The 21,478-nt window shown below is 38.8% G+C and overlaps 1 protein-coding gene across 1 annotated transcript in view; it reads right to left on the reverse strand.

Moving 5' to 3' along the window:
* Positions 1-406: 406 nt before the first annotated feature.
* ADSS1 (adenylosuccinate synthase 1) overlaps positions 407-21,478 on the reverse strand; it is a 79,665-nt gene continuing 58,593 nt past the window's right edge. Inside the window, 9 exon segments of the mRNA XM_074291043.1 lie at positions 407-601; positions 2,013-2,162; positions 6,161-6,226; positions 6,229-6,257; positions 7,865-7,989; positions 10,672-10,826; positions 12,049-12,175; positions 13,801-13,882; positions 14,129-14,236. Of these exon segments, the coding sequence (XP_074147144.1) occupies positions 549-601; positions 2,013-2,162; positions 6,161-6,226; positions 6,229-6,257; positions 7,865-7,989; positions 10,672-10,826; positions 12,049-12,175; positions 13,801-13,882; positions 14,129-14,236 (895 nt within the window). The 3' untranslated portion in view covers positions 407-548.

Genomic DNA, 21,478 nt, shown 5'->3' on the forward strand with positions numbered 1-21,478 from the left:
ATGATTATTACTAAGACTAATTCATATTTTTATTGTGCTTTAAGGTTTCAAAGCACTTTCTTGCAACAATTCTGTAAGACAGGTAAGAGTTGTATACTTTAACTGCAAGGAAGTTGAGGCACCAGTAGAGGAAATCATTTGCCCACAGTCATACAGCTAATTAGGAAGTGAACCCAGATCTTTTAATTGCATTTTGCCTTCTCTTTTAAGATTCAGGATGCCCATGGTCACACATACTAGGTCCTTTGACTTGCAGGCCTTGCGTCATTCCATTTGATACGTTTGTTCCTTTTCATCCTAGGTTGCAAAAGTCTAAATTTTTGTGTTCATATAATTTTGGCTTCCAAACAACTTTTAAATTACCATGGAACTTGAGACCTGAAGGCTTAAATAAATATTATAAAAATACAGAAAATATGTTTTTTTTATTTTTTTCCATAATCTTTTCAATTTAGTCTTATCAGTAACAGAATAGCTACTCTGGCCTTGGGGGAACAGAAGACTATTGTCTATAATTGTGCTTCTCAGGACTGAAGTTCCTTCTCTGTTCAAAACAGCTGAATCATAGACTCTCTTGATTTTCCAACACCAACCCACTTAACTGAAAAACACAAAATAACAAATAGTTATTGGAGCAAACAAAAGACACAATAAATTTATTTCAAACATGCTATAATTTTTACATTTCATTAAAAAAAATGGGAGAAAAATCGAGGACAAGTAATATTTTTAATACCACTAAGGAAGGACAGGGAATGGAAATGGGGAAAGAGAAAGAGAGTATAAGGGGCACTTTGTGGGAAAAAGTTTGTGACACCAAAGAAAACTGCCAACTTCATACATTCGTCTACCTTTCTCTTATTATTAAATTAACTGGGTTCCTTTTTTATTTTATTTTTTATTAAAGCTTTTTTATGGATTCCTTTTTTAGTCCAACAAGTTTGAGGCATGAGGGCAGTAATTATAGTGAACTGTTATGTAGTACATTAAGGTTTTTTCAAACTTATTCCTAGTCTTTAAATTGATTGTCTCAGATGATGTTCTCCTGATTAAGGTATCAGAGGCTGGCATATTATTACTTTTTTAGGTGAGGTGACACAATTGATTCTTTTAAGGTCACTGCTGCCATTTCTGGACTTTGACCTGGGGGCTGTGTATGCTTGGATTGAAGGGGATGGGGGTGGAATGGAAGGAAGAACAGATGGGGATGGAGGAAGAAAATGTCCCATCTTTAGCTTGTCTCCTCCCCACACTCCCTCATTCTTGGTCCGAGAATTTGTATTTTTCATTGGCATCTTAACAGCATCCCAGGTAGAAAAGCAGCTGGCAGTAGTGTACATCAAGAGACAAGAAGAGACTGGATACAATGAGCAAATGAAGGTTCAGGGCTCTATAAAGAATCCTCTGACTTTAAATTCAGCATTCTTTCCCAAGCACTTTCTTGCTTCCTTTCCAATTGAGATTCAGTGAACTATCAAGTCATTGCTTATTCTGGGTCCTGGATCTGGTACTTAATAGCTTTATGACTTGGGCAAGATACTTCTTCTTTCTCAGACTCTGCATATTGGAGATTGTGATATTTGAAGCCCTGCCTTCTTCACTGGGCTGTGAGGAAAGTATTTGGTAACCTTCAGTACTCTTTAACTATGACCTACCTTAACCACTGGCACAGTACCATCTATGAAGTTATTTATCCAGTTACATAGATATTAAATGTGGGTGCCAGGGTTCAAACATGGGCATTCTGCTTGCAAAATCACTCTTTTCACTGTTGCTTTTAAAATGTAAATTAATTGCTCCTTTCTACATTCCACTATAGTTAATGATGTGGCCTGAGTTCAAATCCAGTCTCAGACATTAAATCATTGTGTGACCCTAAGCAAGTCACTTAACCCTGTTTGCCTCAGTATTCTCAACTGTAAAATGAGCTGGACAGGAAAATGACAAACTACTCTAGCATCTTATCAAGAAAACCCCCAAAGGGGTCAGCAAGAGTTGGGAATGAAACCCACCTGCTACACCGATGTGATTCTCCACAAATCGGATGTAATTCTGAGCCTTGGGAGGGAGGTCTTCCCACTTTCTGGCCCCAGTTGTATCTGTCTTCCATCCAGGCATTGTTTCATACTCCACTTCCACCTTCTGAAGTATTTCCTGATTAGCTAGGGGAAAACACAGATTCATAGCATCTTATTAGTACTTCCCACCTGATGAAGGAATCCCTTCTACATCCTCTCTCAGAGTGGAGTTGTTCAGTCTCTCCTTTTACAATTTCAGAGACATGCAAGAAGTATTCTTCCAACCCTGACAAAAGTCAGTCTAGTAAGGGATAGGACATCGATGTAGATCAGAATGTAATGTAATGAGAAGCACCATGATCTAGTGATTGGAGATCCTGCTTTGGAGTTGGGAAGTGCTGGGTTCAAGTCCTGCTTCTGACGTGTATTGGTTGTATAACCTTGGATAAGTCTTTTATTTCTATTTTTTTTTATTTAATTTCTTTTTTTTGGTCAAGGCAATTAGAGTTAAGTGACTTGCCCAATGTTATGCAGCTAATGAGTGTTAAGTGTCAGGCTGGATTTGAACTCAGGTCCTTCCAACTTCAGGGCAGGCACTCTATCCACTACGCCACCAGCTGGCCTGGTTGAGTCTTTTAATCTCGGTTTTTTAGATAACTCTCTGTTGACTATAAGTTACAGAAACGGTGCCTCCAGATTATCAGAGTGGAGTTTACTTACTTAATTTCCCAATACAATGAAATCACAGATCTAGTACACACACATGCGCACACACACATGCATACACACACACATGACTGGTAAGCGGAAAGATGCAAAGAGATATGAGGTCTGAGGGTGAAAGGTCCTAGGTGAGGGGATGTAGGATGGTTATGGGGAACAAGAAGAAAGGGAAAGTTTCAAAGAGAAGGTAGCATTTGAGCTATGCCTTAGAAAGAATATAATAGTGGAAGGCAAAGATGGGATAAAAAAAAAAAAGTCACTGTCAGTGAATGATGGCCATGAACTCTCTGGAGAAGAAAATGACAAATAAGTCTGGAAGTCAGGACAGTCTCAGATTGTGGAGGCTCGAATGCCCTGCAAACAAGCTTTAACATTAAAGTGAGCAATAGAGAACCATGGACAATCTTTCAGTGGAAAGATAGACAAAGCTCTGTGTCTGAATCTGCTGAGATGCTGTTATTGTGATGATGACCAGGTAGATGAATAAGAAAGATGATTTTGGCTCTATAAATTTTGATCCCACCTCCGTCTTCTTTTGGAGAGCTCAAAGGCTGACCTGTTAGATTTCAGAAACAATATTCAGACAACCTTTAGGATCAATTCTCCAATGCATTCATCATATGATCCTTTATTTGGGTGTTGTGTTCCAGGGTTACCTGGTTGCAAACCTGCCCTGTTTGTTTTCTCTCTGAATGAAGGAGACACAGGGTCCTGAGCCCTGTCACTCTGGGGTTCAGTTTCCTCATCTGTCAAATGATAGATGTGTTATCTATACCTTACAGGAATGTTGTAAGGAAAGCACTATATCACATTTTAAGTGCTATCTAGGAAAATGTGAATTATTTTTAATACTATGTGACCATGAACAATTCATCTGATTTCTCTGGGTCTCAATTTATTAATTTATTAAATATGGATAGTGATAGCTGTACAGCTTGCTGTTACCCAGGGCTGTTATGAAGAAAGTGTGTGAACCATAAAATGCTTTAGAAATGTAAGATATTATTATGATACCATTTTTATGCAATGTAGCCAAATAGGAGACTGGGTGTGCAGGAAGGCAAACCTTAATTTAAACCTCACCTTTGATAATAGTTGTATTAGGGCTATTGGCTTAGGGAACTACCCACTCATAGACCAGTTGTGATCAGCATTCACATATTCTGGAATCATCTTTGGTCGCCCTCTTTTACTGCTTCCACATTCCTCCAAGAGGCAATGGGGGTTAAAGATAATAATTAGGTTGTCCCTTGTTTCCCATGAAAGCCCAGGGAGCATCCATCAAAAGCCCAAGGCAACTCAGGTTACAGAGCCAGTGGGCTCAGACAATGAACAAGAATACAGATGAGACTGAAGGTGGGGTTGGGGGCAGGGAACATTATAGGGTCTCTAAATACAATTTTCTCTGAGCACAGCAGCAAAAGATGCTCAGCTACCCGAAGAAAGCTAGATAGAAGGAATAGTGTATAAAGGAGACAAAGCAATAATAGGCTAATGGAAAACATGGTAAAATTTAGATAGGGGATTTTAGAGATTTAGTCCCATCTCTTCATTGTACAGAGAGGGAAATTGTGGCTCAGGGAGAGGAAGTGACTTGTCCAAGATGAAGAGTGGGACTCGCATCTCCCAGGTCAGGGAGCTTTCCACATCCTGCTTTTTGATCCAAGGATAACCAAGGATAACTGTATTCCTTTTTAAAAAGTAATGGAACCCCTCCATTTTGGTAAAATCAAAAGATTTTAAGTTATCCACTGGAAAAGCTCCTCAATATATTATTTATAATAGTGCTTTCCTTTCCAAAGGACATTCACATTTCTTTTAGTACTCTGCAATTTCCACAGGTGCTTAACAAATGTTTGATGAACGAATGAGGTAGGAAGGAACGAAGGCAAGGTTGCCCCTGACACCAAAATATTTGGAAAGGAACTATCCAATGCCATACTGCTAGAAAGCAGAAAGAGTTAGAAATAGAAATTGGTGTCTTGCCACTCAGTCCCAGACTTCTTCTGTCATACCATTTCTAGTAGAAAATAATCACAGAAAGAAACAGCATGGAGTAATGGGTAGAAAGTTTTTTCAGGATGATCTAGTAGAATCTTTACCTAACAATAATCCCCTTGGCAAAACCCTGGTAAATGGTCCTGCTTCCCCAGGAAGATTTTAAGATGACTTGGAATCTACCAATTCCCTGGCAATCCATTCTGCTTTCAGACAGCTTTAATTGCTATGCCCTCCTTCACATTGAGCCCAAATCTGCCTTGCTGCAGATGTCTTACAAGTTCTGCCCTGTGGGGCCAAGCAAAACAAGTTTAATCAGTCTTCTCCACAACAACCTTTCAAATCCTCAGGATAGCAATCATCTCTAGTTCCTTCAAATGAGCTTCTGAGAGCATGTCCTATGGTCCCCTCCTTTTCCTCTCTGATTCATCATTGTCCCTCCTAAAACCGACCCTGTGGATTACCAATCATTTTATATGTACCTCGTTATTTAATCTTCCTACCAAGCAAATATTATGATTTCCAGAGGAAAAAGCAGTCTCATGGAAATCTCAGAGATCACAGTGAGGAAATTGCATAGCAAGACTTTGAACTCTGAACTCTGATTTCTGGGTCAGTGTACTTTCCTATATTTTGTTACCTAAATGTTTACTGTGGATGTAGGCAGATCTATCTCTTCATGGTCCTATTCATTATTTTGCATGGCAAGGTGTCATTGCCCTGGTGTGTCTCAGTGGCTCATTATCAGATTATAATATTCAAAATTCTTGAGTCAAAATTTAGAGGAAAGAATGGAAAAGATGCATCTCTAAAGAACCTTTAATGAAGGCCTGTCCCAGACACTCTATTCCTGCCAACGCCAGCAGGGAAGGTGGAATGCATCATTTAGGAAGGAGAGCTGATTAGAAAGGCAATAGAGAGGAATACAGAGAGGCTTGGAGAGACTTAAATCAACTGATGCTGAGTGAAATGAGCAGAACCAGAAGATCACTGTACACTTCAACAACAATGCTGTATGAGGATGTATTCTGATGGAAGTGGAAATCTTCAACATAAAGAAGATCCAACTCACTTCCAGTTGATCAATGATGGACAGAGGTAGCTGCACCCAGAGAAGAAACACTGGGAGGGGAATGAAAATTGTTAGCACTAATATCTGTCTGCCCAGGTTGCATGTACCTTCGGATTCTAATGTTTATTGTGCAACAAGAAAGTGATATTCACACACATGTATTGTACCTAGACTATATTGTAACACATGTAAAATGTATGGTATTGCCTGTCGTCGGGGGGAGGGAATAGAGGGAGGGGGGGTAAATTGGAAAAATGAATACAAGGGATAATATTATAAAATATATATATATATATAATAAAAAAAAAAAAAAAAAAAAAGAAAGGCAATAGAGTGTGCTCTAACTTACCTGGAAAGTATGGAATTCTTTTTCCATTCAATTTGTATGAAACACCAATTTTAATCTCATCTAGGCATCGAGGATATCCAGTTTGGTTAATGCCAGCCTATTCAAAACCAAAGTATTTCAGAAAATGATATAAAATAAAAAATAGAATTATCATAGGTCACATAATACTTTAAAATTGACAAAGCAATTTCCCCATGACAACCCTAAAGTAGGTTTTTAAAGTAAATGGATCCCCATTCTACAAAGTAGGAAAGTAAGGCTCATAAAGAACACCTCTGCTGTCATGTTTTCCAATTTCCTTTTTCATACTTGTAAAGATTGTTTTCCCAGCTGGGCTATGACCACCACCTGGGGGTCAGGGGCAATGTCCTCTCCTTCAGTTATCTCCTCTATTGTTCCTAGCACTGTGCTAGAGCAATGCTAGTAAAACCTATAGAATGTTTCCCAAACTCAATTGGCCACTAAAAATCGGGAATTTAAAATCTATATATGCTCATGCAAGGGAATGGGGACTTGAATATTCTGGGCAAAAGGGTACTTTAGAGAAATTATGTGGAAAATGTAGGAAATTAGGCTAACTGTTAAAAACTTCTACTTTATGTATTTTTCATACATGTAGTATTATACCAATAATATAAATACTTCCTTCATATGACAATATTATATATACATATGATATAATTAGCATTTAACATTTTAGAGAGGAATATAAATCTAATGTTGAAAATGTAAATTTTTTTGCCTAGCCCTATTTATTCTATTAGAATAAACATTAATATTAATATTATTTTATATTAATCAATTATATCATTATTAATATTCTAATAGAATATTATTCTATAGAGCATTTTTTGAGAATGCTGTTGGAGATAGTTGAGCAAATTAAAGAAGGAAACCCCATCCTAGTGCTTATCTTTCTATCCAGAGAATATCATCTTCAGAAAAGAATTCTGTGAGGGAGTACAATGTATGGAAAAAGAACTGCCCTACGGAGTCAGAACACTCCCTCACCTCTATTACTTATGAAATATACAACCTTGGACAAATTATTCTTCTCTCAGGCTCAATTTCATCATATGTAAAGTGGGAATAATCATAATAATACATGAACTAGCTACCTTACAGGTGTATTGTGAAGAAACTACCTTATAAACTTTAATGTGTTAATAAACATATGAGATTATTATTGTTATTTTTTCCAGAGGTAGTAATTATTTATTTGCTCCAATGCATGTAAGTGGGGACACAAATAGAACAGTGAACAATTTCAAAAAGAGAACAATTATATTTGATTTTGTAATAAATCTCAGCTACCTGCTGAGAGAGGCTTCCATGGTTCCCCCCCTCCCCGCCAGCTGCTAGTGTCTTCCCTCTGAAATTAACTTCTATTTTCATTTTATATAAATATATATAAATGTATACAATATATATGAATGTGTGTATATCTATATTTATTTATATTTATATATCTATGTATACACATGCACAGGTGTATGTCCTGTATTTACAATTTTTAATATGTTGACTTTCTCATTAAAGTTAAACTTTTTTTGTACCCCTAGCCCTTAATAGAGTGCCAAGCACATAGTAAGTGCTTAATAGATACTCACTGACTGACTGATTTCCCTGCATCCCAGATTATGAAATTTCCCAAGTACCGCACTGAACAAACACTAGATGCTTATCAGAGGAGCGATTGCTTACGCAGTAAATCCATTGATCATGTGTGCATATCTCAAAATCATAAGGTCTAACCAGCCACAGCGCCGCTTTCTGCCTGTGGTCACTCCCCACTCATGGCCTCGGTTCTGTAAGAGGTCTCCAATTTCCTGCACAAAAAACAGAGACATGAAATGATGCTGATTTAAGTCTTTGCTCTTTCCTCCCCGCCTAGAACATGAATCCTTCAAAACTCAGCTCAATTTTCACCTTTTCTGTGAAGACACTCTTGACTATTCCAACACAATTTTGTCTCTTTATTTTCCAGCTTTAGAGTAGGACCTCCATAACATTAACGCTAAATTCACAAAACCCTTGAAACCAGTTCTGGAAGAAATTTTCAAGGTGATTTATTCCAGTGCCCAAGCAGAGGGGAACTACTATACTCAATACCCACGGTCAATGAAGATCAGTTTTAGGAACTAGCATATGCAGCTCAAAGAAGAAAAGACTTAGGAAGAACACGATATCCATCTTAAAATAATACGCCAAAAAGGAATTTCATTTGCTCTGTTTGCCAGAGGTCTATTTCAGCTTGATAGGAAAGAAAAACTTTGAACAATTGGAACTGTCCAGGTGAATTGGAGTGGGTGCTTTGTGAGGTTCTAAGTTTGGCAACAGTGAAATTTCTCATGTGGAAGCTGGAGGCCCACTTGTGTGGGACATCATGGAAAGGATTTGTGCTGAAATAGGGGTTGGCCCCTACTAGTTCTGAGATTCTATAATTCTAAGAGCCAAGACCAAGTTCCTGGGGGTTCCCTTCAAAGCCCCAAATTCTTCCCACCACACTATAATTACAGCCTCTTTTATACTGTTAATTCTTTTACATTTACATGTATAATTTAAAACTATGAGATCCCTGAGGGCAGGGATGTCATGTTGTCCCCTAGGTTCCCCAGTGATTGCCTGTATATAAAATACCTGCTGCCCCTCTTCCCTCTCCCAGATGTGGAACTGGTTAGAGTCCCAAGGAGTCTAACAGGCTTGGAATCCATTCCAATAACAATAGCTGACATTTCTGCAGCTCTTTATAATTTCCTTCCCTATTACCCTGGGAAACAAGAGGCACATCTATTTGTACCTATATTTTATAGAGGAAGAAACACATTAAAAGGATATGACTCATCTGTAAGCCTTGCACTTTTAGTAAGTGGAAGACCCCGGATCCTTTCTACTGCCTTATAATGCTTCCCCTTGACAATTTTACAATATCCTACACCAGAGAGAAGGCAGCTAATGACATAGTAAAAATAGTGCTAGACCCAGAGTCGAGAAGATTCACTTTCCTGAGTTCAAATCAGACAGTAGCTTTATGAGTTACTTAATCCTGCTTGCCTCAGTTTCCTCATTTGTAAAATGAGCTGAAGCAGGAAATGGCAAACTGCTCTATTTGTGTCATAAAAACGGTCACAAAGGATCAGATGTGACTGAACAACAAATTATGTGTGATGGAGTGTGCTAATTGCTTTATAGCTATTTGGAATTCAGAACAATCTTAGGAACTAGGGGTTATTATTATCCCCATTTTACAAATGAGGGAACTGAGGCAAACAGTGGTTATGTGACTTTCCCAAAGTATTCTTTCCATGGCTCATAACTCTTAGAAATTCTAACTCAGTCAAAGACTTGTCCAGGCAGGGGTTTCTGGGTTTTGTCCCAATTCAGCCCCATGGATTTAAAATCAAAGAATGTTTGGTCTGGTGGGGACCTGGACTCTCTCATTTTACCATTAAAGAGAAAGAGATGCTGAGAGGTTGAGGAAGTCTTTCCCAAGAGTACTTGGATAAGTAGCAGAGGTTGGCCCTGGGTCTCCTGACCCTAAATCCTGGGCTCTTTGTATTCCGTTTCTCTTTTTTTCTGGTTTTGATATTCTTTGGGACATGAAAGTCAAGTTAGGTCCTGGGAGGCTTGGGATTGTTTCTGAGACTTCTTATGTATAACAATAATGTGAATAACCTAAAAAGTCCCTCCTTTTCTCTTGGGTTCTTAAAACAGCCCTGTGAAAGAGGCAACATTTCACTTTGTAGATGAAAAAACCGAGGCCTACTGAGAAAAAGTGATATCTAAGGAATACTGGCTTTATTCCTTGCTACTTGTCTGATTTCAGGAAATTTCTCTGAATCTCAGTGTTTTTCATCTATAGTAAAACTTCTTCAACTGTGGGTCACGACTCCATATGGGGTTATATAACTGAATGTGGGGGCTGTGAAAAATTTGGCAACAGTGAAAAGTATCAAATAGTCTGCCAAGATTTAATTCTTTATGTAAAATAACAAGCACATCTCATTAGTATGCAATTTGTTTTCATATTTAATAAATGGTAAAATTATATGTATACCAAAGAGTTATTTTAAAATATATTTCTTTATGTCTTATTATCAGTAAATGCTTGATTTGTATATCTATTTTATGTACCTATATATTTGGAGCTGCATAAAAATTTCTCAGGTAAAAAATGATTCCAAGTGGAAAACTAAGAACTCTGCTCTATAGAATGTCCTTGTTGTTGTTGTTGCGTTGTATCTGACTCTTTGTGATTCTCAATTTGGGATTTTCTTGGGAAAGATACTGGAGTGACTAACCATTTCCTTTTCTAGCTCATTTACAGATGAAGAAACTGAAGGAAACAGGTTAAGTGACTTACCCAGAGTAAGTGTCTGAGGCACATTTGAACTCAGGGCCCAGCATTCTATCCCTTTCACCACCTAGCTATCACAGCACTAAATGATATCTAAGGTCCCTTCCATCCAGCTCCACATAGTGTGATCTCCTGGTTTAAAGGGCAGACTTACATTGATTTGTTCAGTAGGAAAGGCACCAATTCCCACGCGGGTGGTATAGGCCTTAACCACGCCAAACACCTCTCCCACATTCTGTGGCGGGATCCCCAAACCTGTGCACACTCCCCCCACAGTGCAGTTAGACGAGGTCACAAAGGGGTAGGTACCTGGAAGAAATAAGAGATTTCAACCAATGACATTTGACATGTTTCTATCATTTTCATCTGATTAAAAGGTGCTTATTCCTTGGATGGAAAGCTATCCAATCCGGACAGCATATTAAGAAGCAGAACATCACCTTGCTGACCAAGATCCACATGGTCAAAGCTATGATTTTTCCAGTAAAAATGACAAGGCAGGCTGAACCATTGCTTTCAAAGAGTGGTGTCTTAGACAGCAAGGAGATCAAGTCAGTCAATAAAAGGAATTAATTCAGACTATTCACTTGGAGGTCAAATACAGAAGCTGAAGCTTAAGTACTTCGGCCATTTAATAAGGCAAGGACTCATTAGAAAAGACCACGATGTTGGGAAAGGTTGAAGGCAAAAGGAGAAGGAGATGGCAGAGGCTGAGATGGATGGATAGTGTCATGGCAACAACAAACATGAGCTTGGACAGTCTTCAAGAGATAGTGGAGGATGGAAGGGTCTGGAGTACTATGATGTCACAAAAAGAAAGACACAATTGAACAATAAAACAATTTAGTAAAAGACAACTTAGAGGGAACTATCATGCATAGCAATATATTAAAAGTACATTAAATAATTACAAAACTGATTGCAATGTGAGGCCTGAGGGTTATAGATGACCAGAGGTGATTAAGAAAAGTTTTGTGGAGAAAATGCCATTTTTATGTAATTTTTAAAGTATGAAAAAGAGTGAGAAAGGATGTTCCATGCATTAAAAGACAATATTTAAATCATTGCATTAAAGAAGTGTAAAGAAAATGCTCAGTAATGATGGGGGGGGCAGGTGATTTATTGACAGTTTAGAGAATTAAAAGTGCCAAATCAAAGCAAAGTATTATTCAACCCAATCAATCCTCTTATTCTGTTCCTATAGGGGAGATTCAATGAACATTCCAGCTTTCACTCGGCTACCTCTGCCTGAGATCCTCCATCCTTAGGAAAACTTCATAGAGCATTCCTCAGCTCTAGGGCTACTCCATCATCAACTCTGAATTGCAGATCAGAGAAACAGGCCCACTTTATCCTACCTGTCCAAAGCCTTATCAAATCAGCATCTACCTATCCATACCTGAATGTGATCTCACCCCGTTTATTTAGTCTAGAATTCTCTAAATCACGTCAGACAATTAGTAACTCACTGTTCCCTAGATACCAGCCATTACTTTGGGCCTGAGCTGTCTCTACTGGACTCCTAACTTACCAAAGTCAATATCGAGGAGGGCTGCATTGGCGCCTTCCACAAGAATCTTCTTCGGGGGCCCATGGAGAGCTTCATATATAAAATACACTCCATCTCGTACCATGGGTCTGATTCTTTCAGCAAAGACCTGCCGGCATCATAGAAATGAAGATGATGAGAAGCTAAAGGAAAGGATCTCTCCATCCCTCACTCCTCCACATTACAGTACAGCGACGGCCTTCAAAACCCAGAACCCCTTCTTCCAATACAAGTGTAGAAAAACCCTAACTCTAGATCTTACTGGGAGGGACCCACTGGCATGCGGTGCCACGTTTACTTTTCGCCTTGTTAGGAGTATAGAATTGGCATTAGAAGGACTTGGAGAGACCACCTAATACAAACTCTCGTTTTTAGAGCAGACAATGGGTAAGAAACATTCAAGATTATATGAATGTTGAGTCAGTATCTTGATCAGGTCTTCTGGTATTAAATCCAGTCTATTTGCTCTTAAACAATTACTGTGTACAGTGTTCTCCTAGTTCTGCTCATGTCACTCTTCATAATTTTGTACAAGTCTTTCTGTGTTTTTATAAGATTACTGGGCTTATCTCTGGTCCTCTCTCTTGGGGTGTAGATGGCTCTCTTCATCATAAACCATTGGAACTGGTCTGAATCACCTCATTATTGATGAAATCCATTAGAATTGATCGTCATAAAATCTTGCTGTTGCTGTGTACAGTGATCTAGTCCTGCTCATTTCACTCAGCATCAGTTCATGTAAGTCTCTCCAGGCCTCTCTGTATTCACCCTGTTGGTCCTTTCTTATAGGACAATAATATTCCATAACATTCACATACCATAACTTATCAAAATATTAAAAAAAAAGTTCATAGAGATCAGTTTTGGAAAACACTTTATCTTTGGAAATAGGCCCAAAGGATTATAAAACAATGCGTGCTCTTTGATCCAGCAGTGTCACTACTGGATCTGTATCCCAAAGAGATCATAAAAGAGGGGAAAGGAGGCACAAATGCAAAAATGTTTGGAGCAGCCCTTTTTGTAGTGGCAAGGAACTAGAAATCGAGTGGATGTCCATCAGTTGGAGAATGGCTGAACAAGTTATGGTACATGAATGTAATGAAATAATATATTATTATTCTATAAGAAATGATGAGCAGACTGATTTCAGAAAAACATGGAAAGATTTACATGAATTGATGATAATGAAGTGAGCAGAATCAGGAGAACATTGTACACAGTAACAACATTGTGTGATAATCAGCTATGATAGACTTAACTCTTCTCAGCAATACAGTGATCTAGGACAATAGATTCCAATAGACTTGGAATGGAAAATACCATCTGTATCCAAAGGGAGAATATGGAGATAATATACAGTGAGGCATACTATTTTCACCTTTTTTGTGTTTGCTTTTGCTTTGTCTTAGTTGTTCCTTTTTGTTCTGATTTTTCTTTCACAACATGACTAATGTGGAAATATGTTTAAAATGATCATACATATATAACATATCAAATTTCTTGCTGTTTTGGATAAGGATGAGTTAAAGGAGGGAAGGAGAAAAAATCTGGAATTCAAAATCTTGTAAAAATGAATTTTGAAACTATCTTTACATGTAATTGGAAAAATAAAATACTATGGGGGAGGGTAGGGGAAAAAATAAAACTTCAACAACATGTAGATCCCAGGCCAAGAACCACTAATTAGGTAGCTTTGAAGTTTATGTCCCACATTGTCAAGCACAGCATGTGTACCTTGAGTTTTTTGAGCTGTCCTTCTGTATCCACTTCCAAAGTAGGAAACATTGATTGGTACTGATAGGCCAGGTTTTTGAACCTATAAAACAGGAGACAAATAAGTCTTTTCTCAGGTAGAATTCCAGATATATCCAGTTGTGCTGAGAGGCAACATTTGAACCCTCAGCCTGACTGTTAGAGGAGCTGACAAGGGGAGGGTAGCTGCTAATAAGTGTGTCCATTCTTCCTCCAGTTTCCTGACTTTGGGGTATGCTTAGAGGCAAAAACCATTCTCATTTTCCATCTCTCTTAGAAGCAAACAAAAGAGTAAAGTTCTTGCCCATACCTTGCAGAAAACTCATCAAAGTCTGAAAGAAGGTCACAGATGCGGAGTCCAGTCCTAGCAGCTTTGGAAGAATACGTTGGTCCAATTCCTTTCTTTGTGGTACCAATACTGAAACAAAGAGGGGTCTAGTTACGATCTGGCAGAGTCCAAAACTGTTTGAGTGATATAAGCTGGAATATTGCTCCCTCTCTCCTACCAGGGAAGTCTCTTTCCCTGTGGGTAAGTCCTTGTAGCTCTCTCACACCTTTGGTCCCCAATTAATCACCACCTGGCATGCTCTTCAATATAAAGGGTACATTTTTAAATGTTATATGTTTTTAACAAGTCACTTCTAGTTGAGCCTCTGTTTCTTCATCTGTAAAAGGAGGTTTGCCTAAATGAACTCTAAGAGTTCTTCCAGCTTGTAAGATTCTAGATTTCTGTGAAACATATTTCAGAAAAATCCACTTAATGGAATAATTGGATAAATTGAAAATGTGTGTCCTATCTTATTTTAAGATTCAGTTATCTGAAGCTTACAATTTATCCAGCATAACCTATCAATGAATAAACAAATAAAACAGGGTGTCCAACCCAGGGCTCAGTTGTCCCTATCCTTCAATTTGAGGAGAAATGGATCTGAGTTGGCAAATTTATGGGCTTGTTAGGGAATGAGGAAAACACATGAATATTATTTAAATTACATAAAATGATTTAAATAACAGTATAAAATAGCATATACTAACTTCCAAATAACTAACAACTGTAGGAACTGAAGGGAGGGGGGATGCTTGTGGATGGGGGTGATCAGGGAGAGCCTTCTGAAGGAGGCAGGATTTAATATTGAGCTTGAAAAATGACCTATAATTGTAGTCCATAGGGATGTAATCTAACCCCCTTATTTTACAGATGAGGAAACTGAGGCTGGGAAATGAAGTGACTCAGATAGTTGGGGTTAGAGCAGGGACTTGAAGCTCCTGTGTCCAACTCTCTCCAGAACCTCATAGCAGAAAGAAGCTATGTGAGTAAAATGCCAATGGTCTATCTGGAGCAAGGATCCCTTCTTGTTCTGTAGGTAGGCCATAGCTTGTTTTGGGGCTGCAGGAGAATCACCACAGACCAGAGACTTCTTTCAGGGAAAAATGGCTGGGCTGGGAGAAGAGATGAGCCCCATTTTGCCCCACCAAGGTAAAAGACTAAGGAGCTGTTCAAGGACAGACCCAGAGAAAAGGGAGTATTTGGAGCATGGGCAGGAATCAGTGCAGACTTGGTCAGAATGCAGCCATGGAAGAAAGGGGGCAATTCATCAAGGAAGGGTACAATAAGAGGGTAGCTGTTGTGGCATTTCGAAGTATTTGTGAATCAGAGCCAAAGAATATCTTTGAATTGACTGGGAAAAACATTATGTAAAGAAAAGTCCTTTTTTAGGGATAGCAACTGGACCTGTAATTTCATTATTAGTGAGCCCCCATCACCATTGCCAGGGAAAGTCCTGTCTATACTGCTGCCAAAATTTGGGCAGAGTGAGTGAGCTAGCACATTGCTAAGTAACAGGAATGCCTTTGTAGGTCACCAGAGAGCTTTTTGACAGACTATTTAGTGAACTGAGTATTGTGGAATGGACCAATGAACTAGGTGCAGAAAACCCAGATGGGAAAATCCTAGAAGGAGTATGTATGCTGGAAATGAATGACATTCTCATTCTTTTGTAGGCTGCTAGAGTTGGCTGCCTGGGGGAATCAGAATAAGCTTAATAAAGGCCTGGGCAACTTCAATTAAGGGTTATATGTAAGAAGATGTAAAGACTAGTAAGCTGACATAGTAAATAGAAGGCTAGACCTGGAGGCAGGAAAACTTGAGTTCAAATTCAGCCTCAGATACCTATTAGGTGTGTGATCCTGGGCAAGTCACTTAAATCTGTTTGCCTCAGTTTCCTCATCTGTATAATGAACTAGAGAAGGAAATGGCAAATTACTGCAGTACCTGTGCCAAGAAAACTTCAAAAGTGGTCACAAAGAGTTGAACATAACTGAACAACAAAAGATTTGAAAGTCATTCAGCCTGAGACTAGGGAGCTTTTTAGTTTCTGTGGCCTATTATTTCTGAATTTAAATATTCTCTCTATCCTGATTAAATCCTGGAAAGTGCCCTTGTAGATTCTGAAATATGCAGAGATAAAGGGGAGAAGGAAAATAAGTGAGACCAGAACACTGGAGAGAGTGACAGTGACAAGAAGAGAAGAAAAGGTAATTAGGGCCTAGATATGGTATAGACCATTTTTTTTTTTAACTTCATAGGTGATTTAAGTGACTAATCAATTAATATAAGAAACTTCTGGAGAGGAAATTCCAATCTATCAATGCAAATCAGTAACTCCTCTATAATTTATAACCTTAAAAATGACTTGGAGGACTAAGAGATTAATTCATTTACAGGTGGTCCCAGCAAGTGTCAGAAATGGCATGTGAATCCAGGGCTTCCTGACTCTGAGGGCAGTTAATACCACACAGCCTCTCATATGTATCACAGCTTCATATATTTAGAGCTTCAAGAGACCTTAGTATTTAGTGTTCCTACCTCTCATAAAATAAGAATTGAGGGAACTGAGACCAAGAGAGTTTAAATAACTTATCTAAGACAGCTGGAATTCAAGCTCAAGGTCTCAGATCTCAAATCAAGTGTTCTTGATCTCTGAGCCTAGGGAGCCAAGGAGACTGAGGAGTCAAGAAGGGAGAGATCTGGGGTCTTGAGTTAATATTTTAAAATCAGGGAAGATTAACAGAAGTAGCCTGGAATAGTGGGAAACAGTAGACTTGCTATCAGAAGATCTGAGTTCCAATCCCTCACATTGTTACCCTATGAACTTGGTCAAATCACTTAAATCAGAGGTATCAATTTTCTGGTTTTTAAGATGAGGAGATTGGATCCAGTGATGTCCCTTTCTGCCCTAAATTATGTGAAACGATCTTCAGTGACTTGGTGAACAGACCTGTTGTGGACTAAGGAAGGTGCAAAAGGAGAAAACACTTTGTCAGAAAGTGAGAGTCTCCTGACCTGGGGCTAAGATAAGGAGCTGGAATTTCAAGAGGGCTCAGGGCCATATACTTCACAGAGCATCACTCATTTTCCCTTTTCCCTTGGCCTGGGTCTGCCCTTCACTGGTTGCCCTAGAGCAGCCTGTGTGATAGAATACAAAGGGAATGGGAAGGATCCCCTCTTGCCTCCCTAAGCTCTCTTGTATTGTTGTTGTTCTGACTCTTCGTGATCCCATTTGGGATTTTCTTAGCAAAGATACTGCAGTGGTTTGCCAGTTCCCTCTCCAGCTCATTTTACAGATGAGGAAACTGAGGCAAACAGAGTTAAGTGACTTGCCCAGGATCACAAGACTCACTAAATGAGGTTGAATTTGAACTCAGTTTCTCTTGACTCCAGGTTTCTTGACTTTACATCTGGTACTCTATCTACAACACCACTTAGCTGCATGAAATTCTTGTTATTTATTCATTCTTCTCAGTCTAGTCTCCTTTTTATATAAATTCCTCCTCCCATGGTTCACTTGAATTCAAATCTAGTCTGATACTTTTTAAAGCTGTGTGAACTTGGGAAAGTAATTTATGTCTGTCTAGCTTAATTTCCTCAACTGTAAAATGGGAGCAATAATAGCACCTACCTGGAAGGGTTGGTGTGAGGATCAGATGAGGAAATATTTGTAAAATACTTAGCACAGTGTCTGGCATATAGTTGGTGCCTAATAAATGCTTCTTCCCATCCCCCCTTCCCTTTTCTCTCCCCTCTTACAGGATGGGGGAGGGGCACACTTTTCAGCAGGAACAATATTGATTAGGGGAGTCCTTGCTAGGCAATGATTGGCTGATGATCAGAACAGTGACAATTCAGGATCTTGCTCAAAGTTCATTATTTTTTTCCCCTAGAACAAAAACAAAAGGAAACTTAACTATGTAATTATAATGACCAAGGTTGGCTCTGGAGAAGAGTAGAGAAAATTTAAATTTTCTCCCTTCTGCAGAAATGGGAGATGATGGAAGTAGAATACTACATATATGGTCAGATATGGCTTATGTGTTGGTTAGTTTTGCTGAACAACTTTTTCTTTTTACATCTTTGTTATAAGATGGCTTTCTGAGTATTTTTAGAAATGAAGGGAATATTAAAAATGAAAGATGTCAGTAAAAATAGTGTTAAAACAAACTCTTTGTGATTCCTGAGAGAAGTTCTAGATTCTCCTGATCAGTGTTTCCCAAACTCATATGGATAGGGTTCACCAAAGTGAACCCTAACCATATAGGAGTTGACCCCTAAATCCTTAGACTAAGTTGTTGAAAGATCCTAGAAGATAAGGGAAGGGAATCTTTGGAGCAAAATAGAGGTAGGTGTAACAGCTAACTCAAAGGATATTTACCTAAGACTCTCTCCTCTTTGGTTGAGAATCACTTAATGCTCCATATCTTTTGTGAGTGAGGAATGGAGTTATAAGAGCTTAAAAGAGAAAGATCCTGGTTTCTAAATGAGAGAGAGAGAGAGAGAGAGAGAGAGAGAGAGAGAGAGAGAGAGAGAGAGAGAGAGAGAGAGAGAGAGAGAGAGAGAGAGAGAGAGAGAGAGAGAAAGAGATAGAGAGACAGAGAGAGAGAGACAGAGACAGAGAGAGACAGAGAGAGAGACAGAGACAGAGAGACAGAGACAGAGAGACAGAGACAGAGACAGAGAAGGAGAGAGACAGAGAGAGAGAAAGAGAGAGAGAGAGAGAGAGAGAGAGAGAGAGAGAGAGAGAGAGAAAACAGAGAGACAGAGACAGAGACAGAGAAGGAGAGAGAGACACACACACACACACACACAGAGAGAGAGAGAGAGAGAGAGAGAGAGAGAGAGAGAGAGAGAGAGAGAGAGAGAGAGAAGAGAGAGAGAGATGAGAGAGAGAGAGAGAGAGAGAAATAGACACAGAAATAAAGACAAAAGGAGAGGGAGGGAGAGACATACAGACAAGAGACAGAGATAGAGACACAAAAAGAAGACACGTCATTCTCGATTCTCTTTAGCTCCCTGAAAAAGACTCTGGGAAGAAGTTTTCTGTGGAGGAGTTGGTGACCTCAATCATGTCCTTACCCCCAGCTTACCCCCCTGGGAATTTTGGCAGCAAGGGAGGCAGGAATAGCTATCTCTAGAGTCTCCTCTCCTCCTTCTGCAAAGAAGACTGATTCCTGCCAGGAGGAGAAGCAGGAGGTTGGAGTCAGATGATCCCATTCTGCTCTCTTCAAAGAGAGGAATGACTGGGCTATAATTATATCTATCTGCTCTCTTAAATATAGCTAGAGTAGGAGAAATAATTTTAAAGTTCAAACTGTGCTCCTGATGGCTATCCCTTAATGGGAAAGAGTGCCCCAAGCTATATGTTCAAGGCTTGACTTCTTTCTCACTAAATGTCACAATGAACACATGTAGTAAATTGCAAATAGACTCATTTAGCCTATTCAACAGCAAAACAGAAATCAGAGAAAGGATACATAGGAGAATGTGTAACAACACACAGAGTAAATGATGCCTTCTATTGGGAATAAGATAACCAGCTCAACCAAGAGAAAGGCTCAGATCTCCCTCCCTGATGTCTCTAATATAGCAAGCTAAGAAAACAGACACGATTGAGGTCATCAGCTCCTCTACAGATTGACTTCTTGCCAAAAATCTTTCTCTCTTCAGGGACTCGAAGAGAATCCAGAATAAAGTCTCTACTCCCTTGAAGCTGGAAGCCTGAAGATCCTGATCTCTACCCCATCCCCAAGCTTCCCCAACTCTGCCCCCTCCTAAAAGCACAGAGCATTGGATAATTAATCTCCACCAATGAGAAAATCTTACACAAGTCACTTTTGAGGCAGCCATTTAAGAAAATGAAGCCTGTTTTTCATGTGGATTGTCAGGCATAATCATTTTTCATACATACACATAATTTGATATTTAATATTAAGAGGGGAAAATTGCTAATAACAGAATTTCCTCACAGAATGTGTTAGCATAATTAGGGAAGAAGGAAAAGAAAAGGAATACGCATTTGTAAAGTGCCTACGTGCCAACCACTGTGCTAAGCACTTAAAAAAATACATCTAATTTGATCCTTTGTTATTATTAGTCCCATTTTACAGTTGAGGAAACTGAGGCAAACAGAAAGTAAGTAATTTGTTTATGATTACATACCTAATAAAATCTGATCCTTATGATAATCCTTCGCTATTATTGCTCCTATTTTATAGTTGAGGAAACTGAGGCAAATAGAAATTAAGTAATTTGCCTATGATCACATAGCTAGTAATAGTCTGAAGGTTAGATTTGAACTCCAGGCTCAGCACTCTATGCACTACGGCACCCTCTAGATGCCCTGGACTATTGTACAAAGCCTTCTAATTGTTTTCTCTATCTTAGCCTCTCCATCCTGAATGTACAACCTGAGTAATCTTCCCAATGTGTCTCCTCTACTCTAAAGCCTTTCCTAGCTTCCCAGCGCCTACCGGAGTGCATAAATTCCCTAGCCCTACATCTGAGCCTCCGTCCAATCTGGTTATTCCTCCATCAACAAATACTTGATTGGCTGAAGTCCACCCTGGCACCTCCCTCTCGTTCCAAGTAAAAAAGAGTGACTTTTTATCACTCATAGAATTTTCCAAGACCTCTCTTTAGTACTTATTTCACTCTTTTTTGTATCATAGATTTAAGTATTCTTTCTCCATTGAAATATGGGGGGAAATTCCCCCTTTACAATGTTAATGTTTTGAAAGTAGGTCCTGAGTTGTAGAATAATAACAATAATAATAGCTTTTATAGAGTGCTAAGGTTTACAAAGTGTTTTAAAGATATAATTTGATTTTGTCCTTAGAAAAACCCTAGGAGATTAAAAACAAAAACAAAAACAAAACATTCATTAAGCACCTACTATTTGCCAGGCACTACTCTAAATGCTTTACAAATATTTTATTTTATTCTTACGACAACTCTCTGAGGTGAGTATTATTATTCTCAATTTACCAACTAAGGCAGGCAGAGGTTAAATAATTTCTTCAAAATCACAAAGGTAGATTCAGTTTTATCCTGATTCTACCCACCACCTAGCTAAGTCTTACCTCTCTTTGTACCTCTCATAACAAACAATAGTGCCAAGTAGTTACTTATCCAGCAAAACATCTGGATTCCATAGGACATTAAATGAAAAATACTGCCCTGGAGAATTCAAGGGGAAAACCCTGCTTAAGAATGAGTGAGCTATAGAATGCAATTGGTGCAGGCCTTATGATGAGTCCTACTTCAGATAGAATGGAATTCCCCATCATATTGAAGATTTTGGGTCACATCATCCAGCCATACATCCTA

The sequence above is a fragment of the Sminthopsis crassicaudata genome, chromosome 2 (genome assembly GCF_048593235.1).
Source record: "Sminthopsis crassicaudata isolate SCR6 chromosome 2, ASM4859323v1, whole genome shotgun sequence".
Classification (NCBI taxonomy): domain Eukaryota; kingdom Metazoa; phylum Chordata; class Mammalia; order Dasyuromorphia; family Dasyuridae; genus Sminthopsis; species Sminthopsis crassicaudata.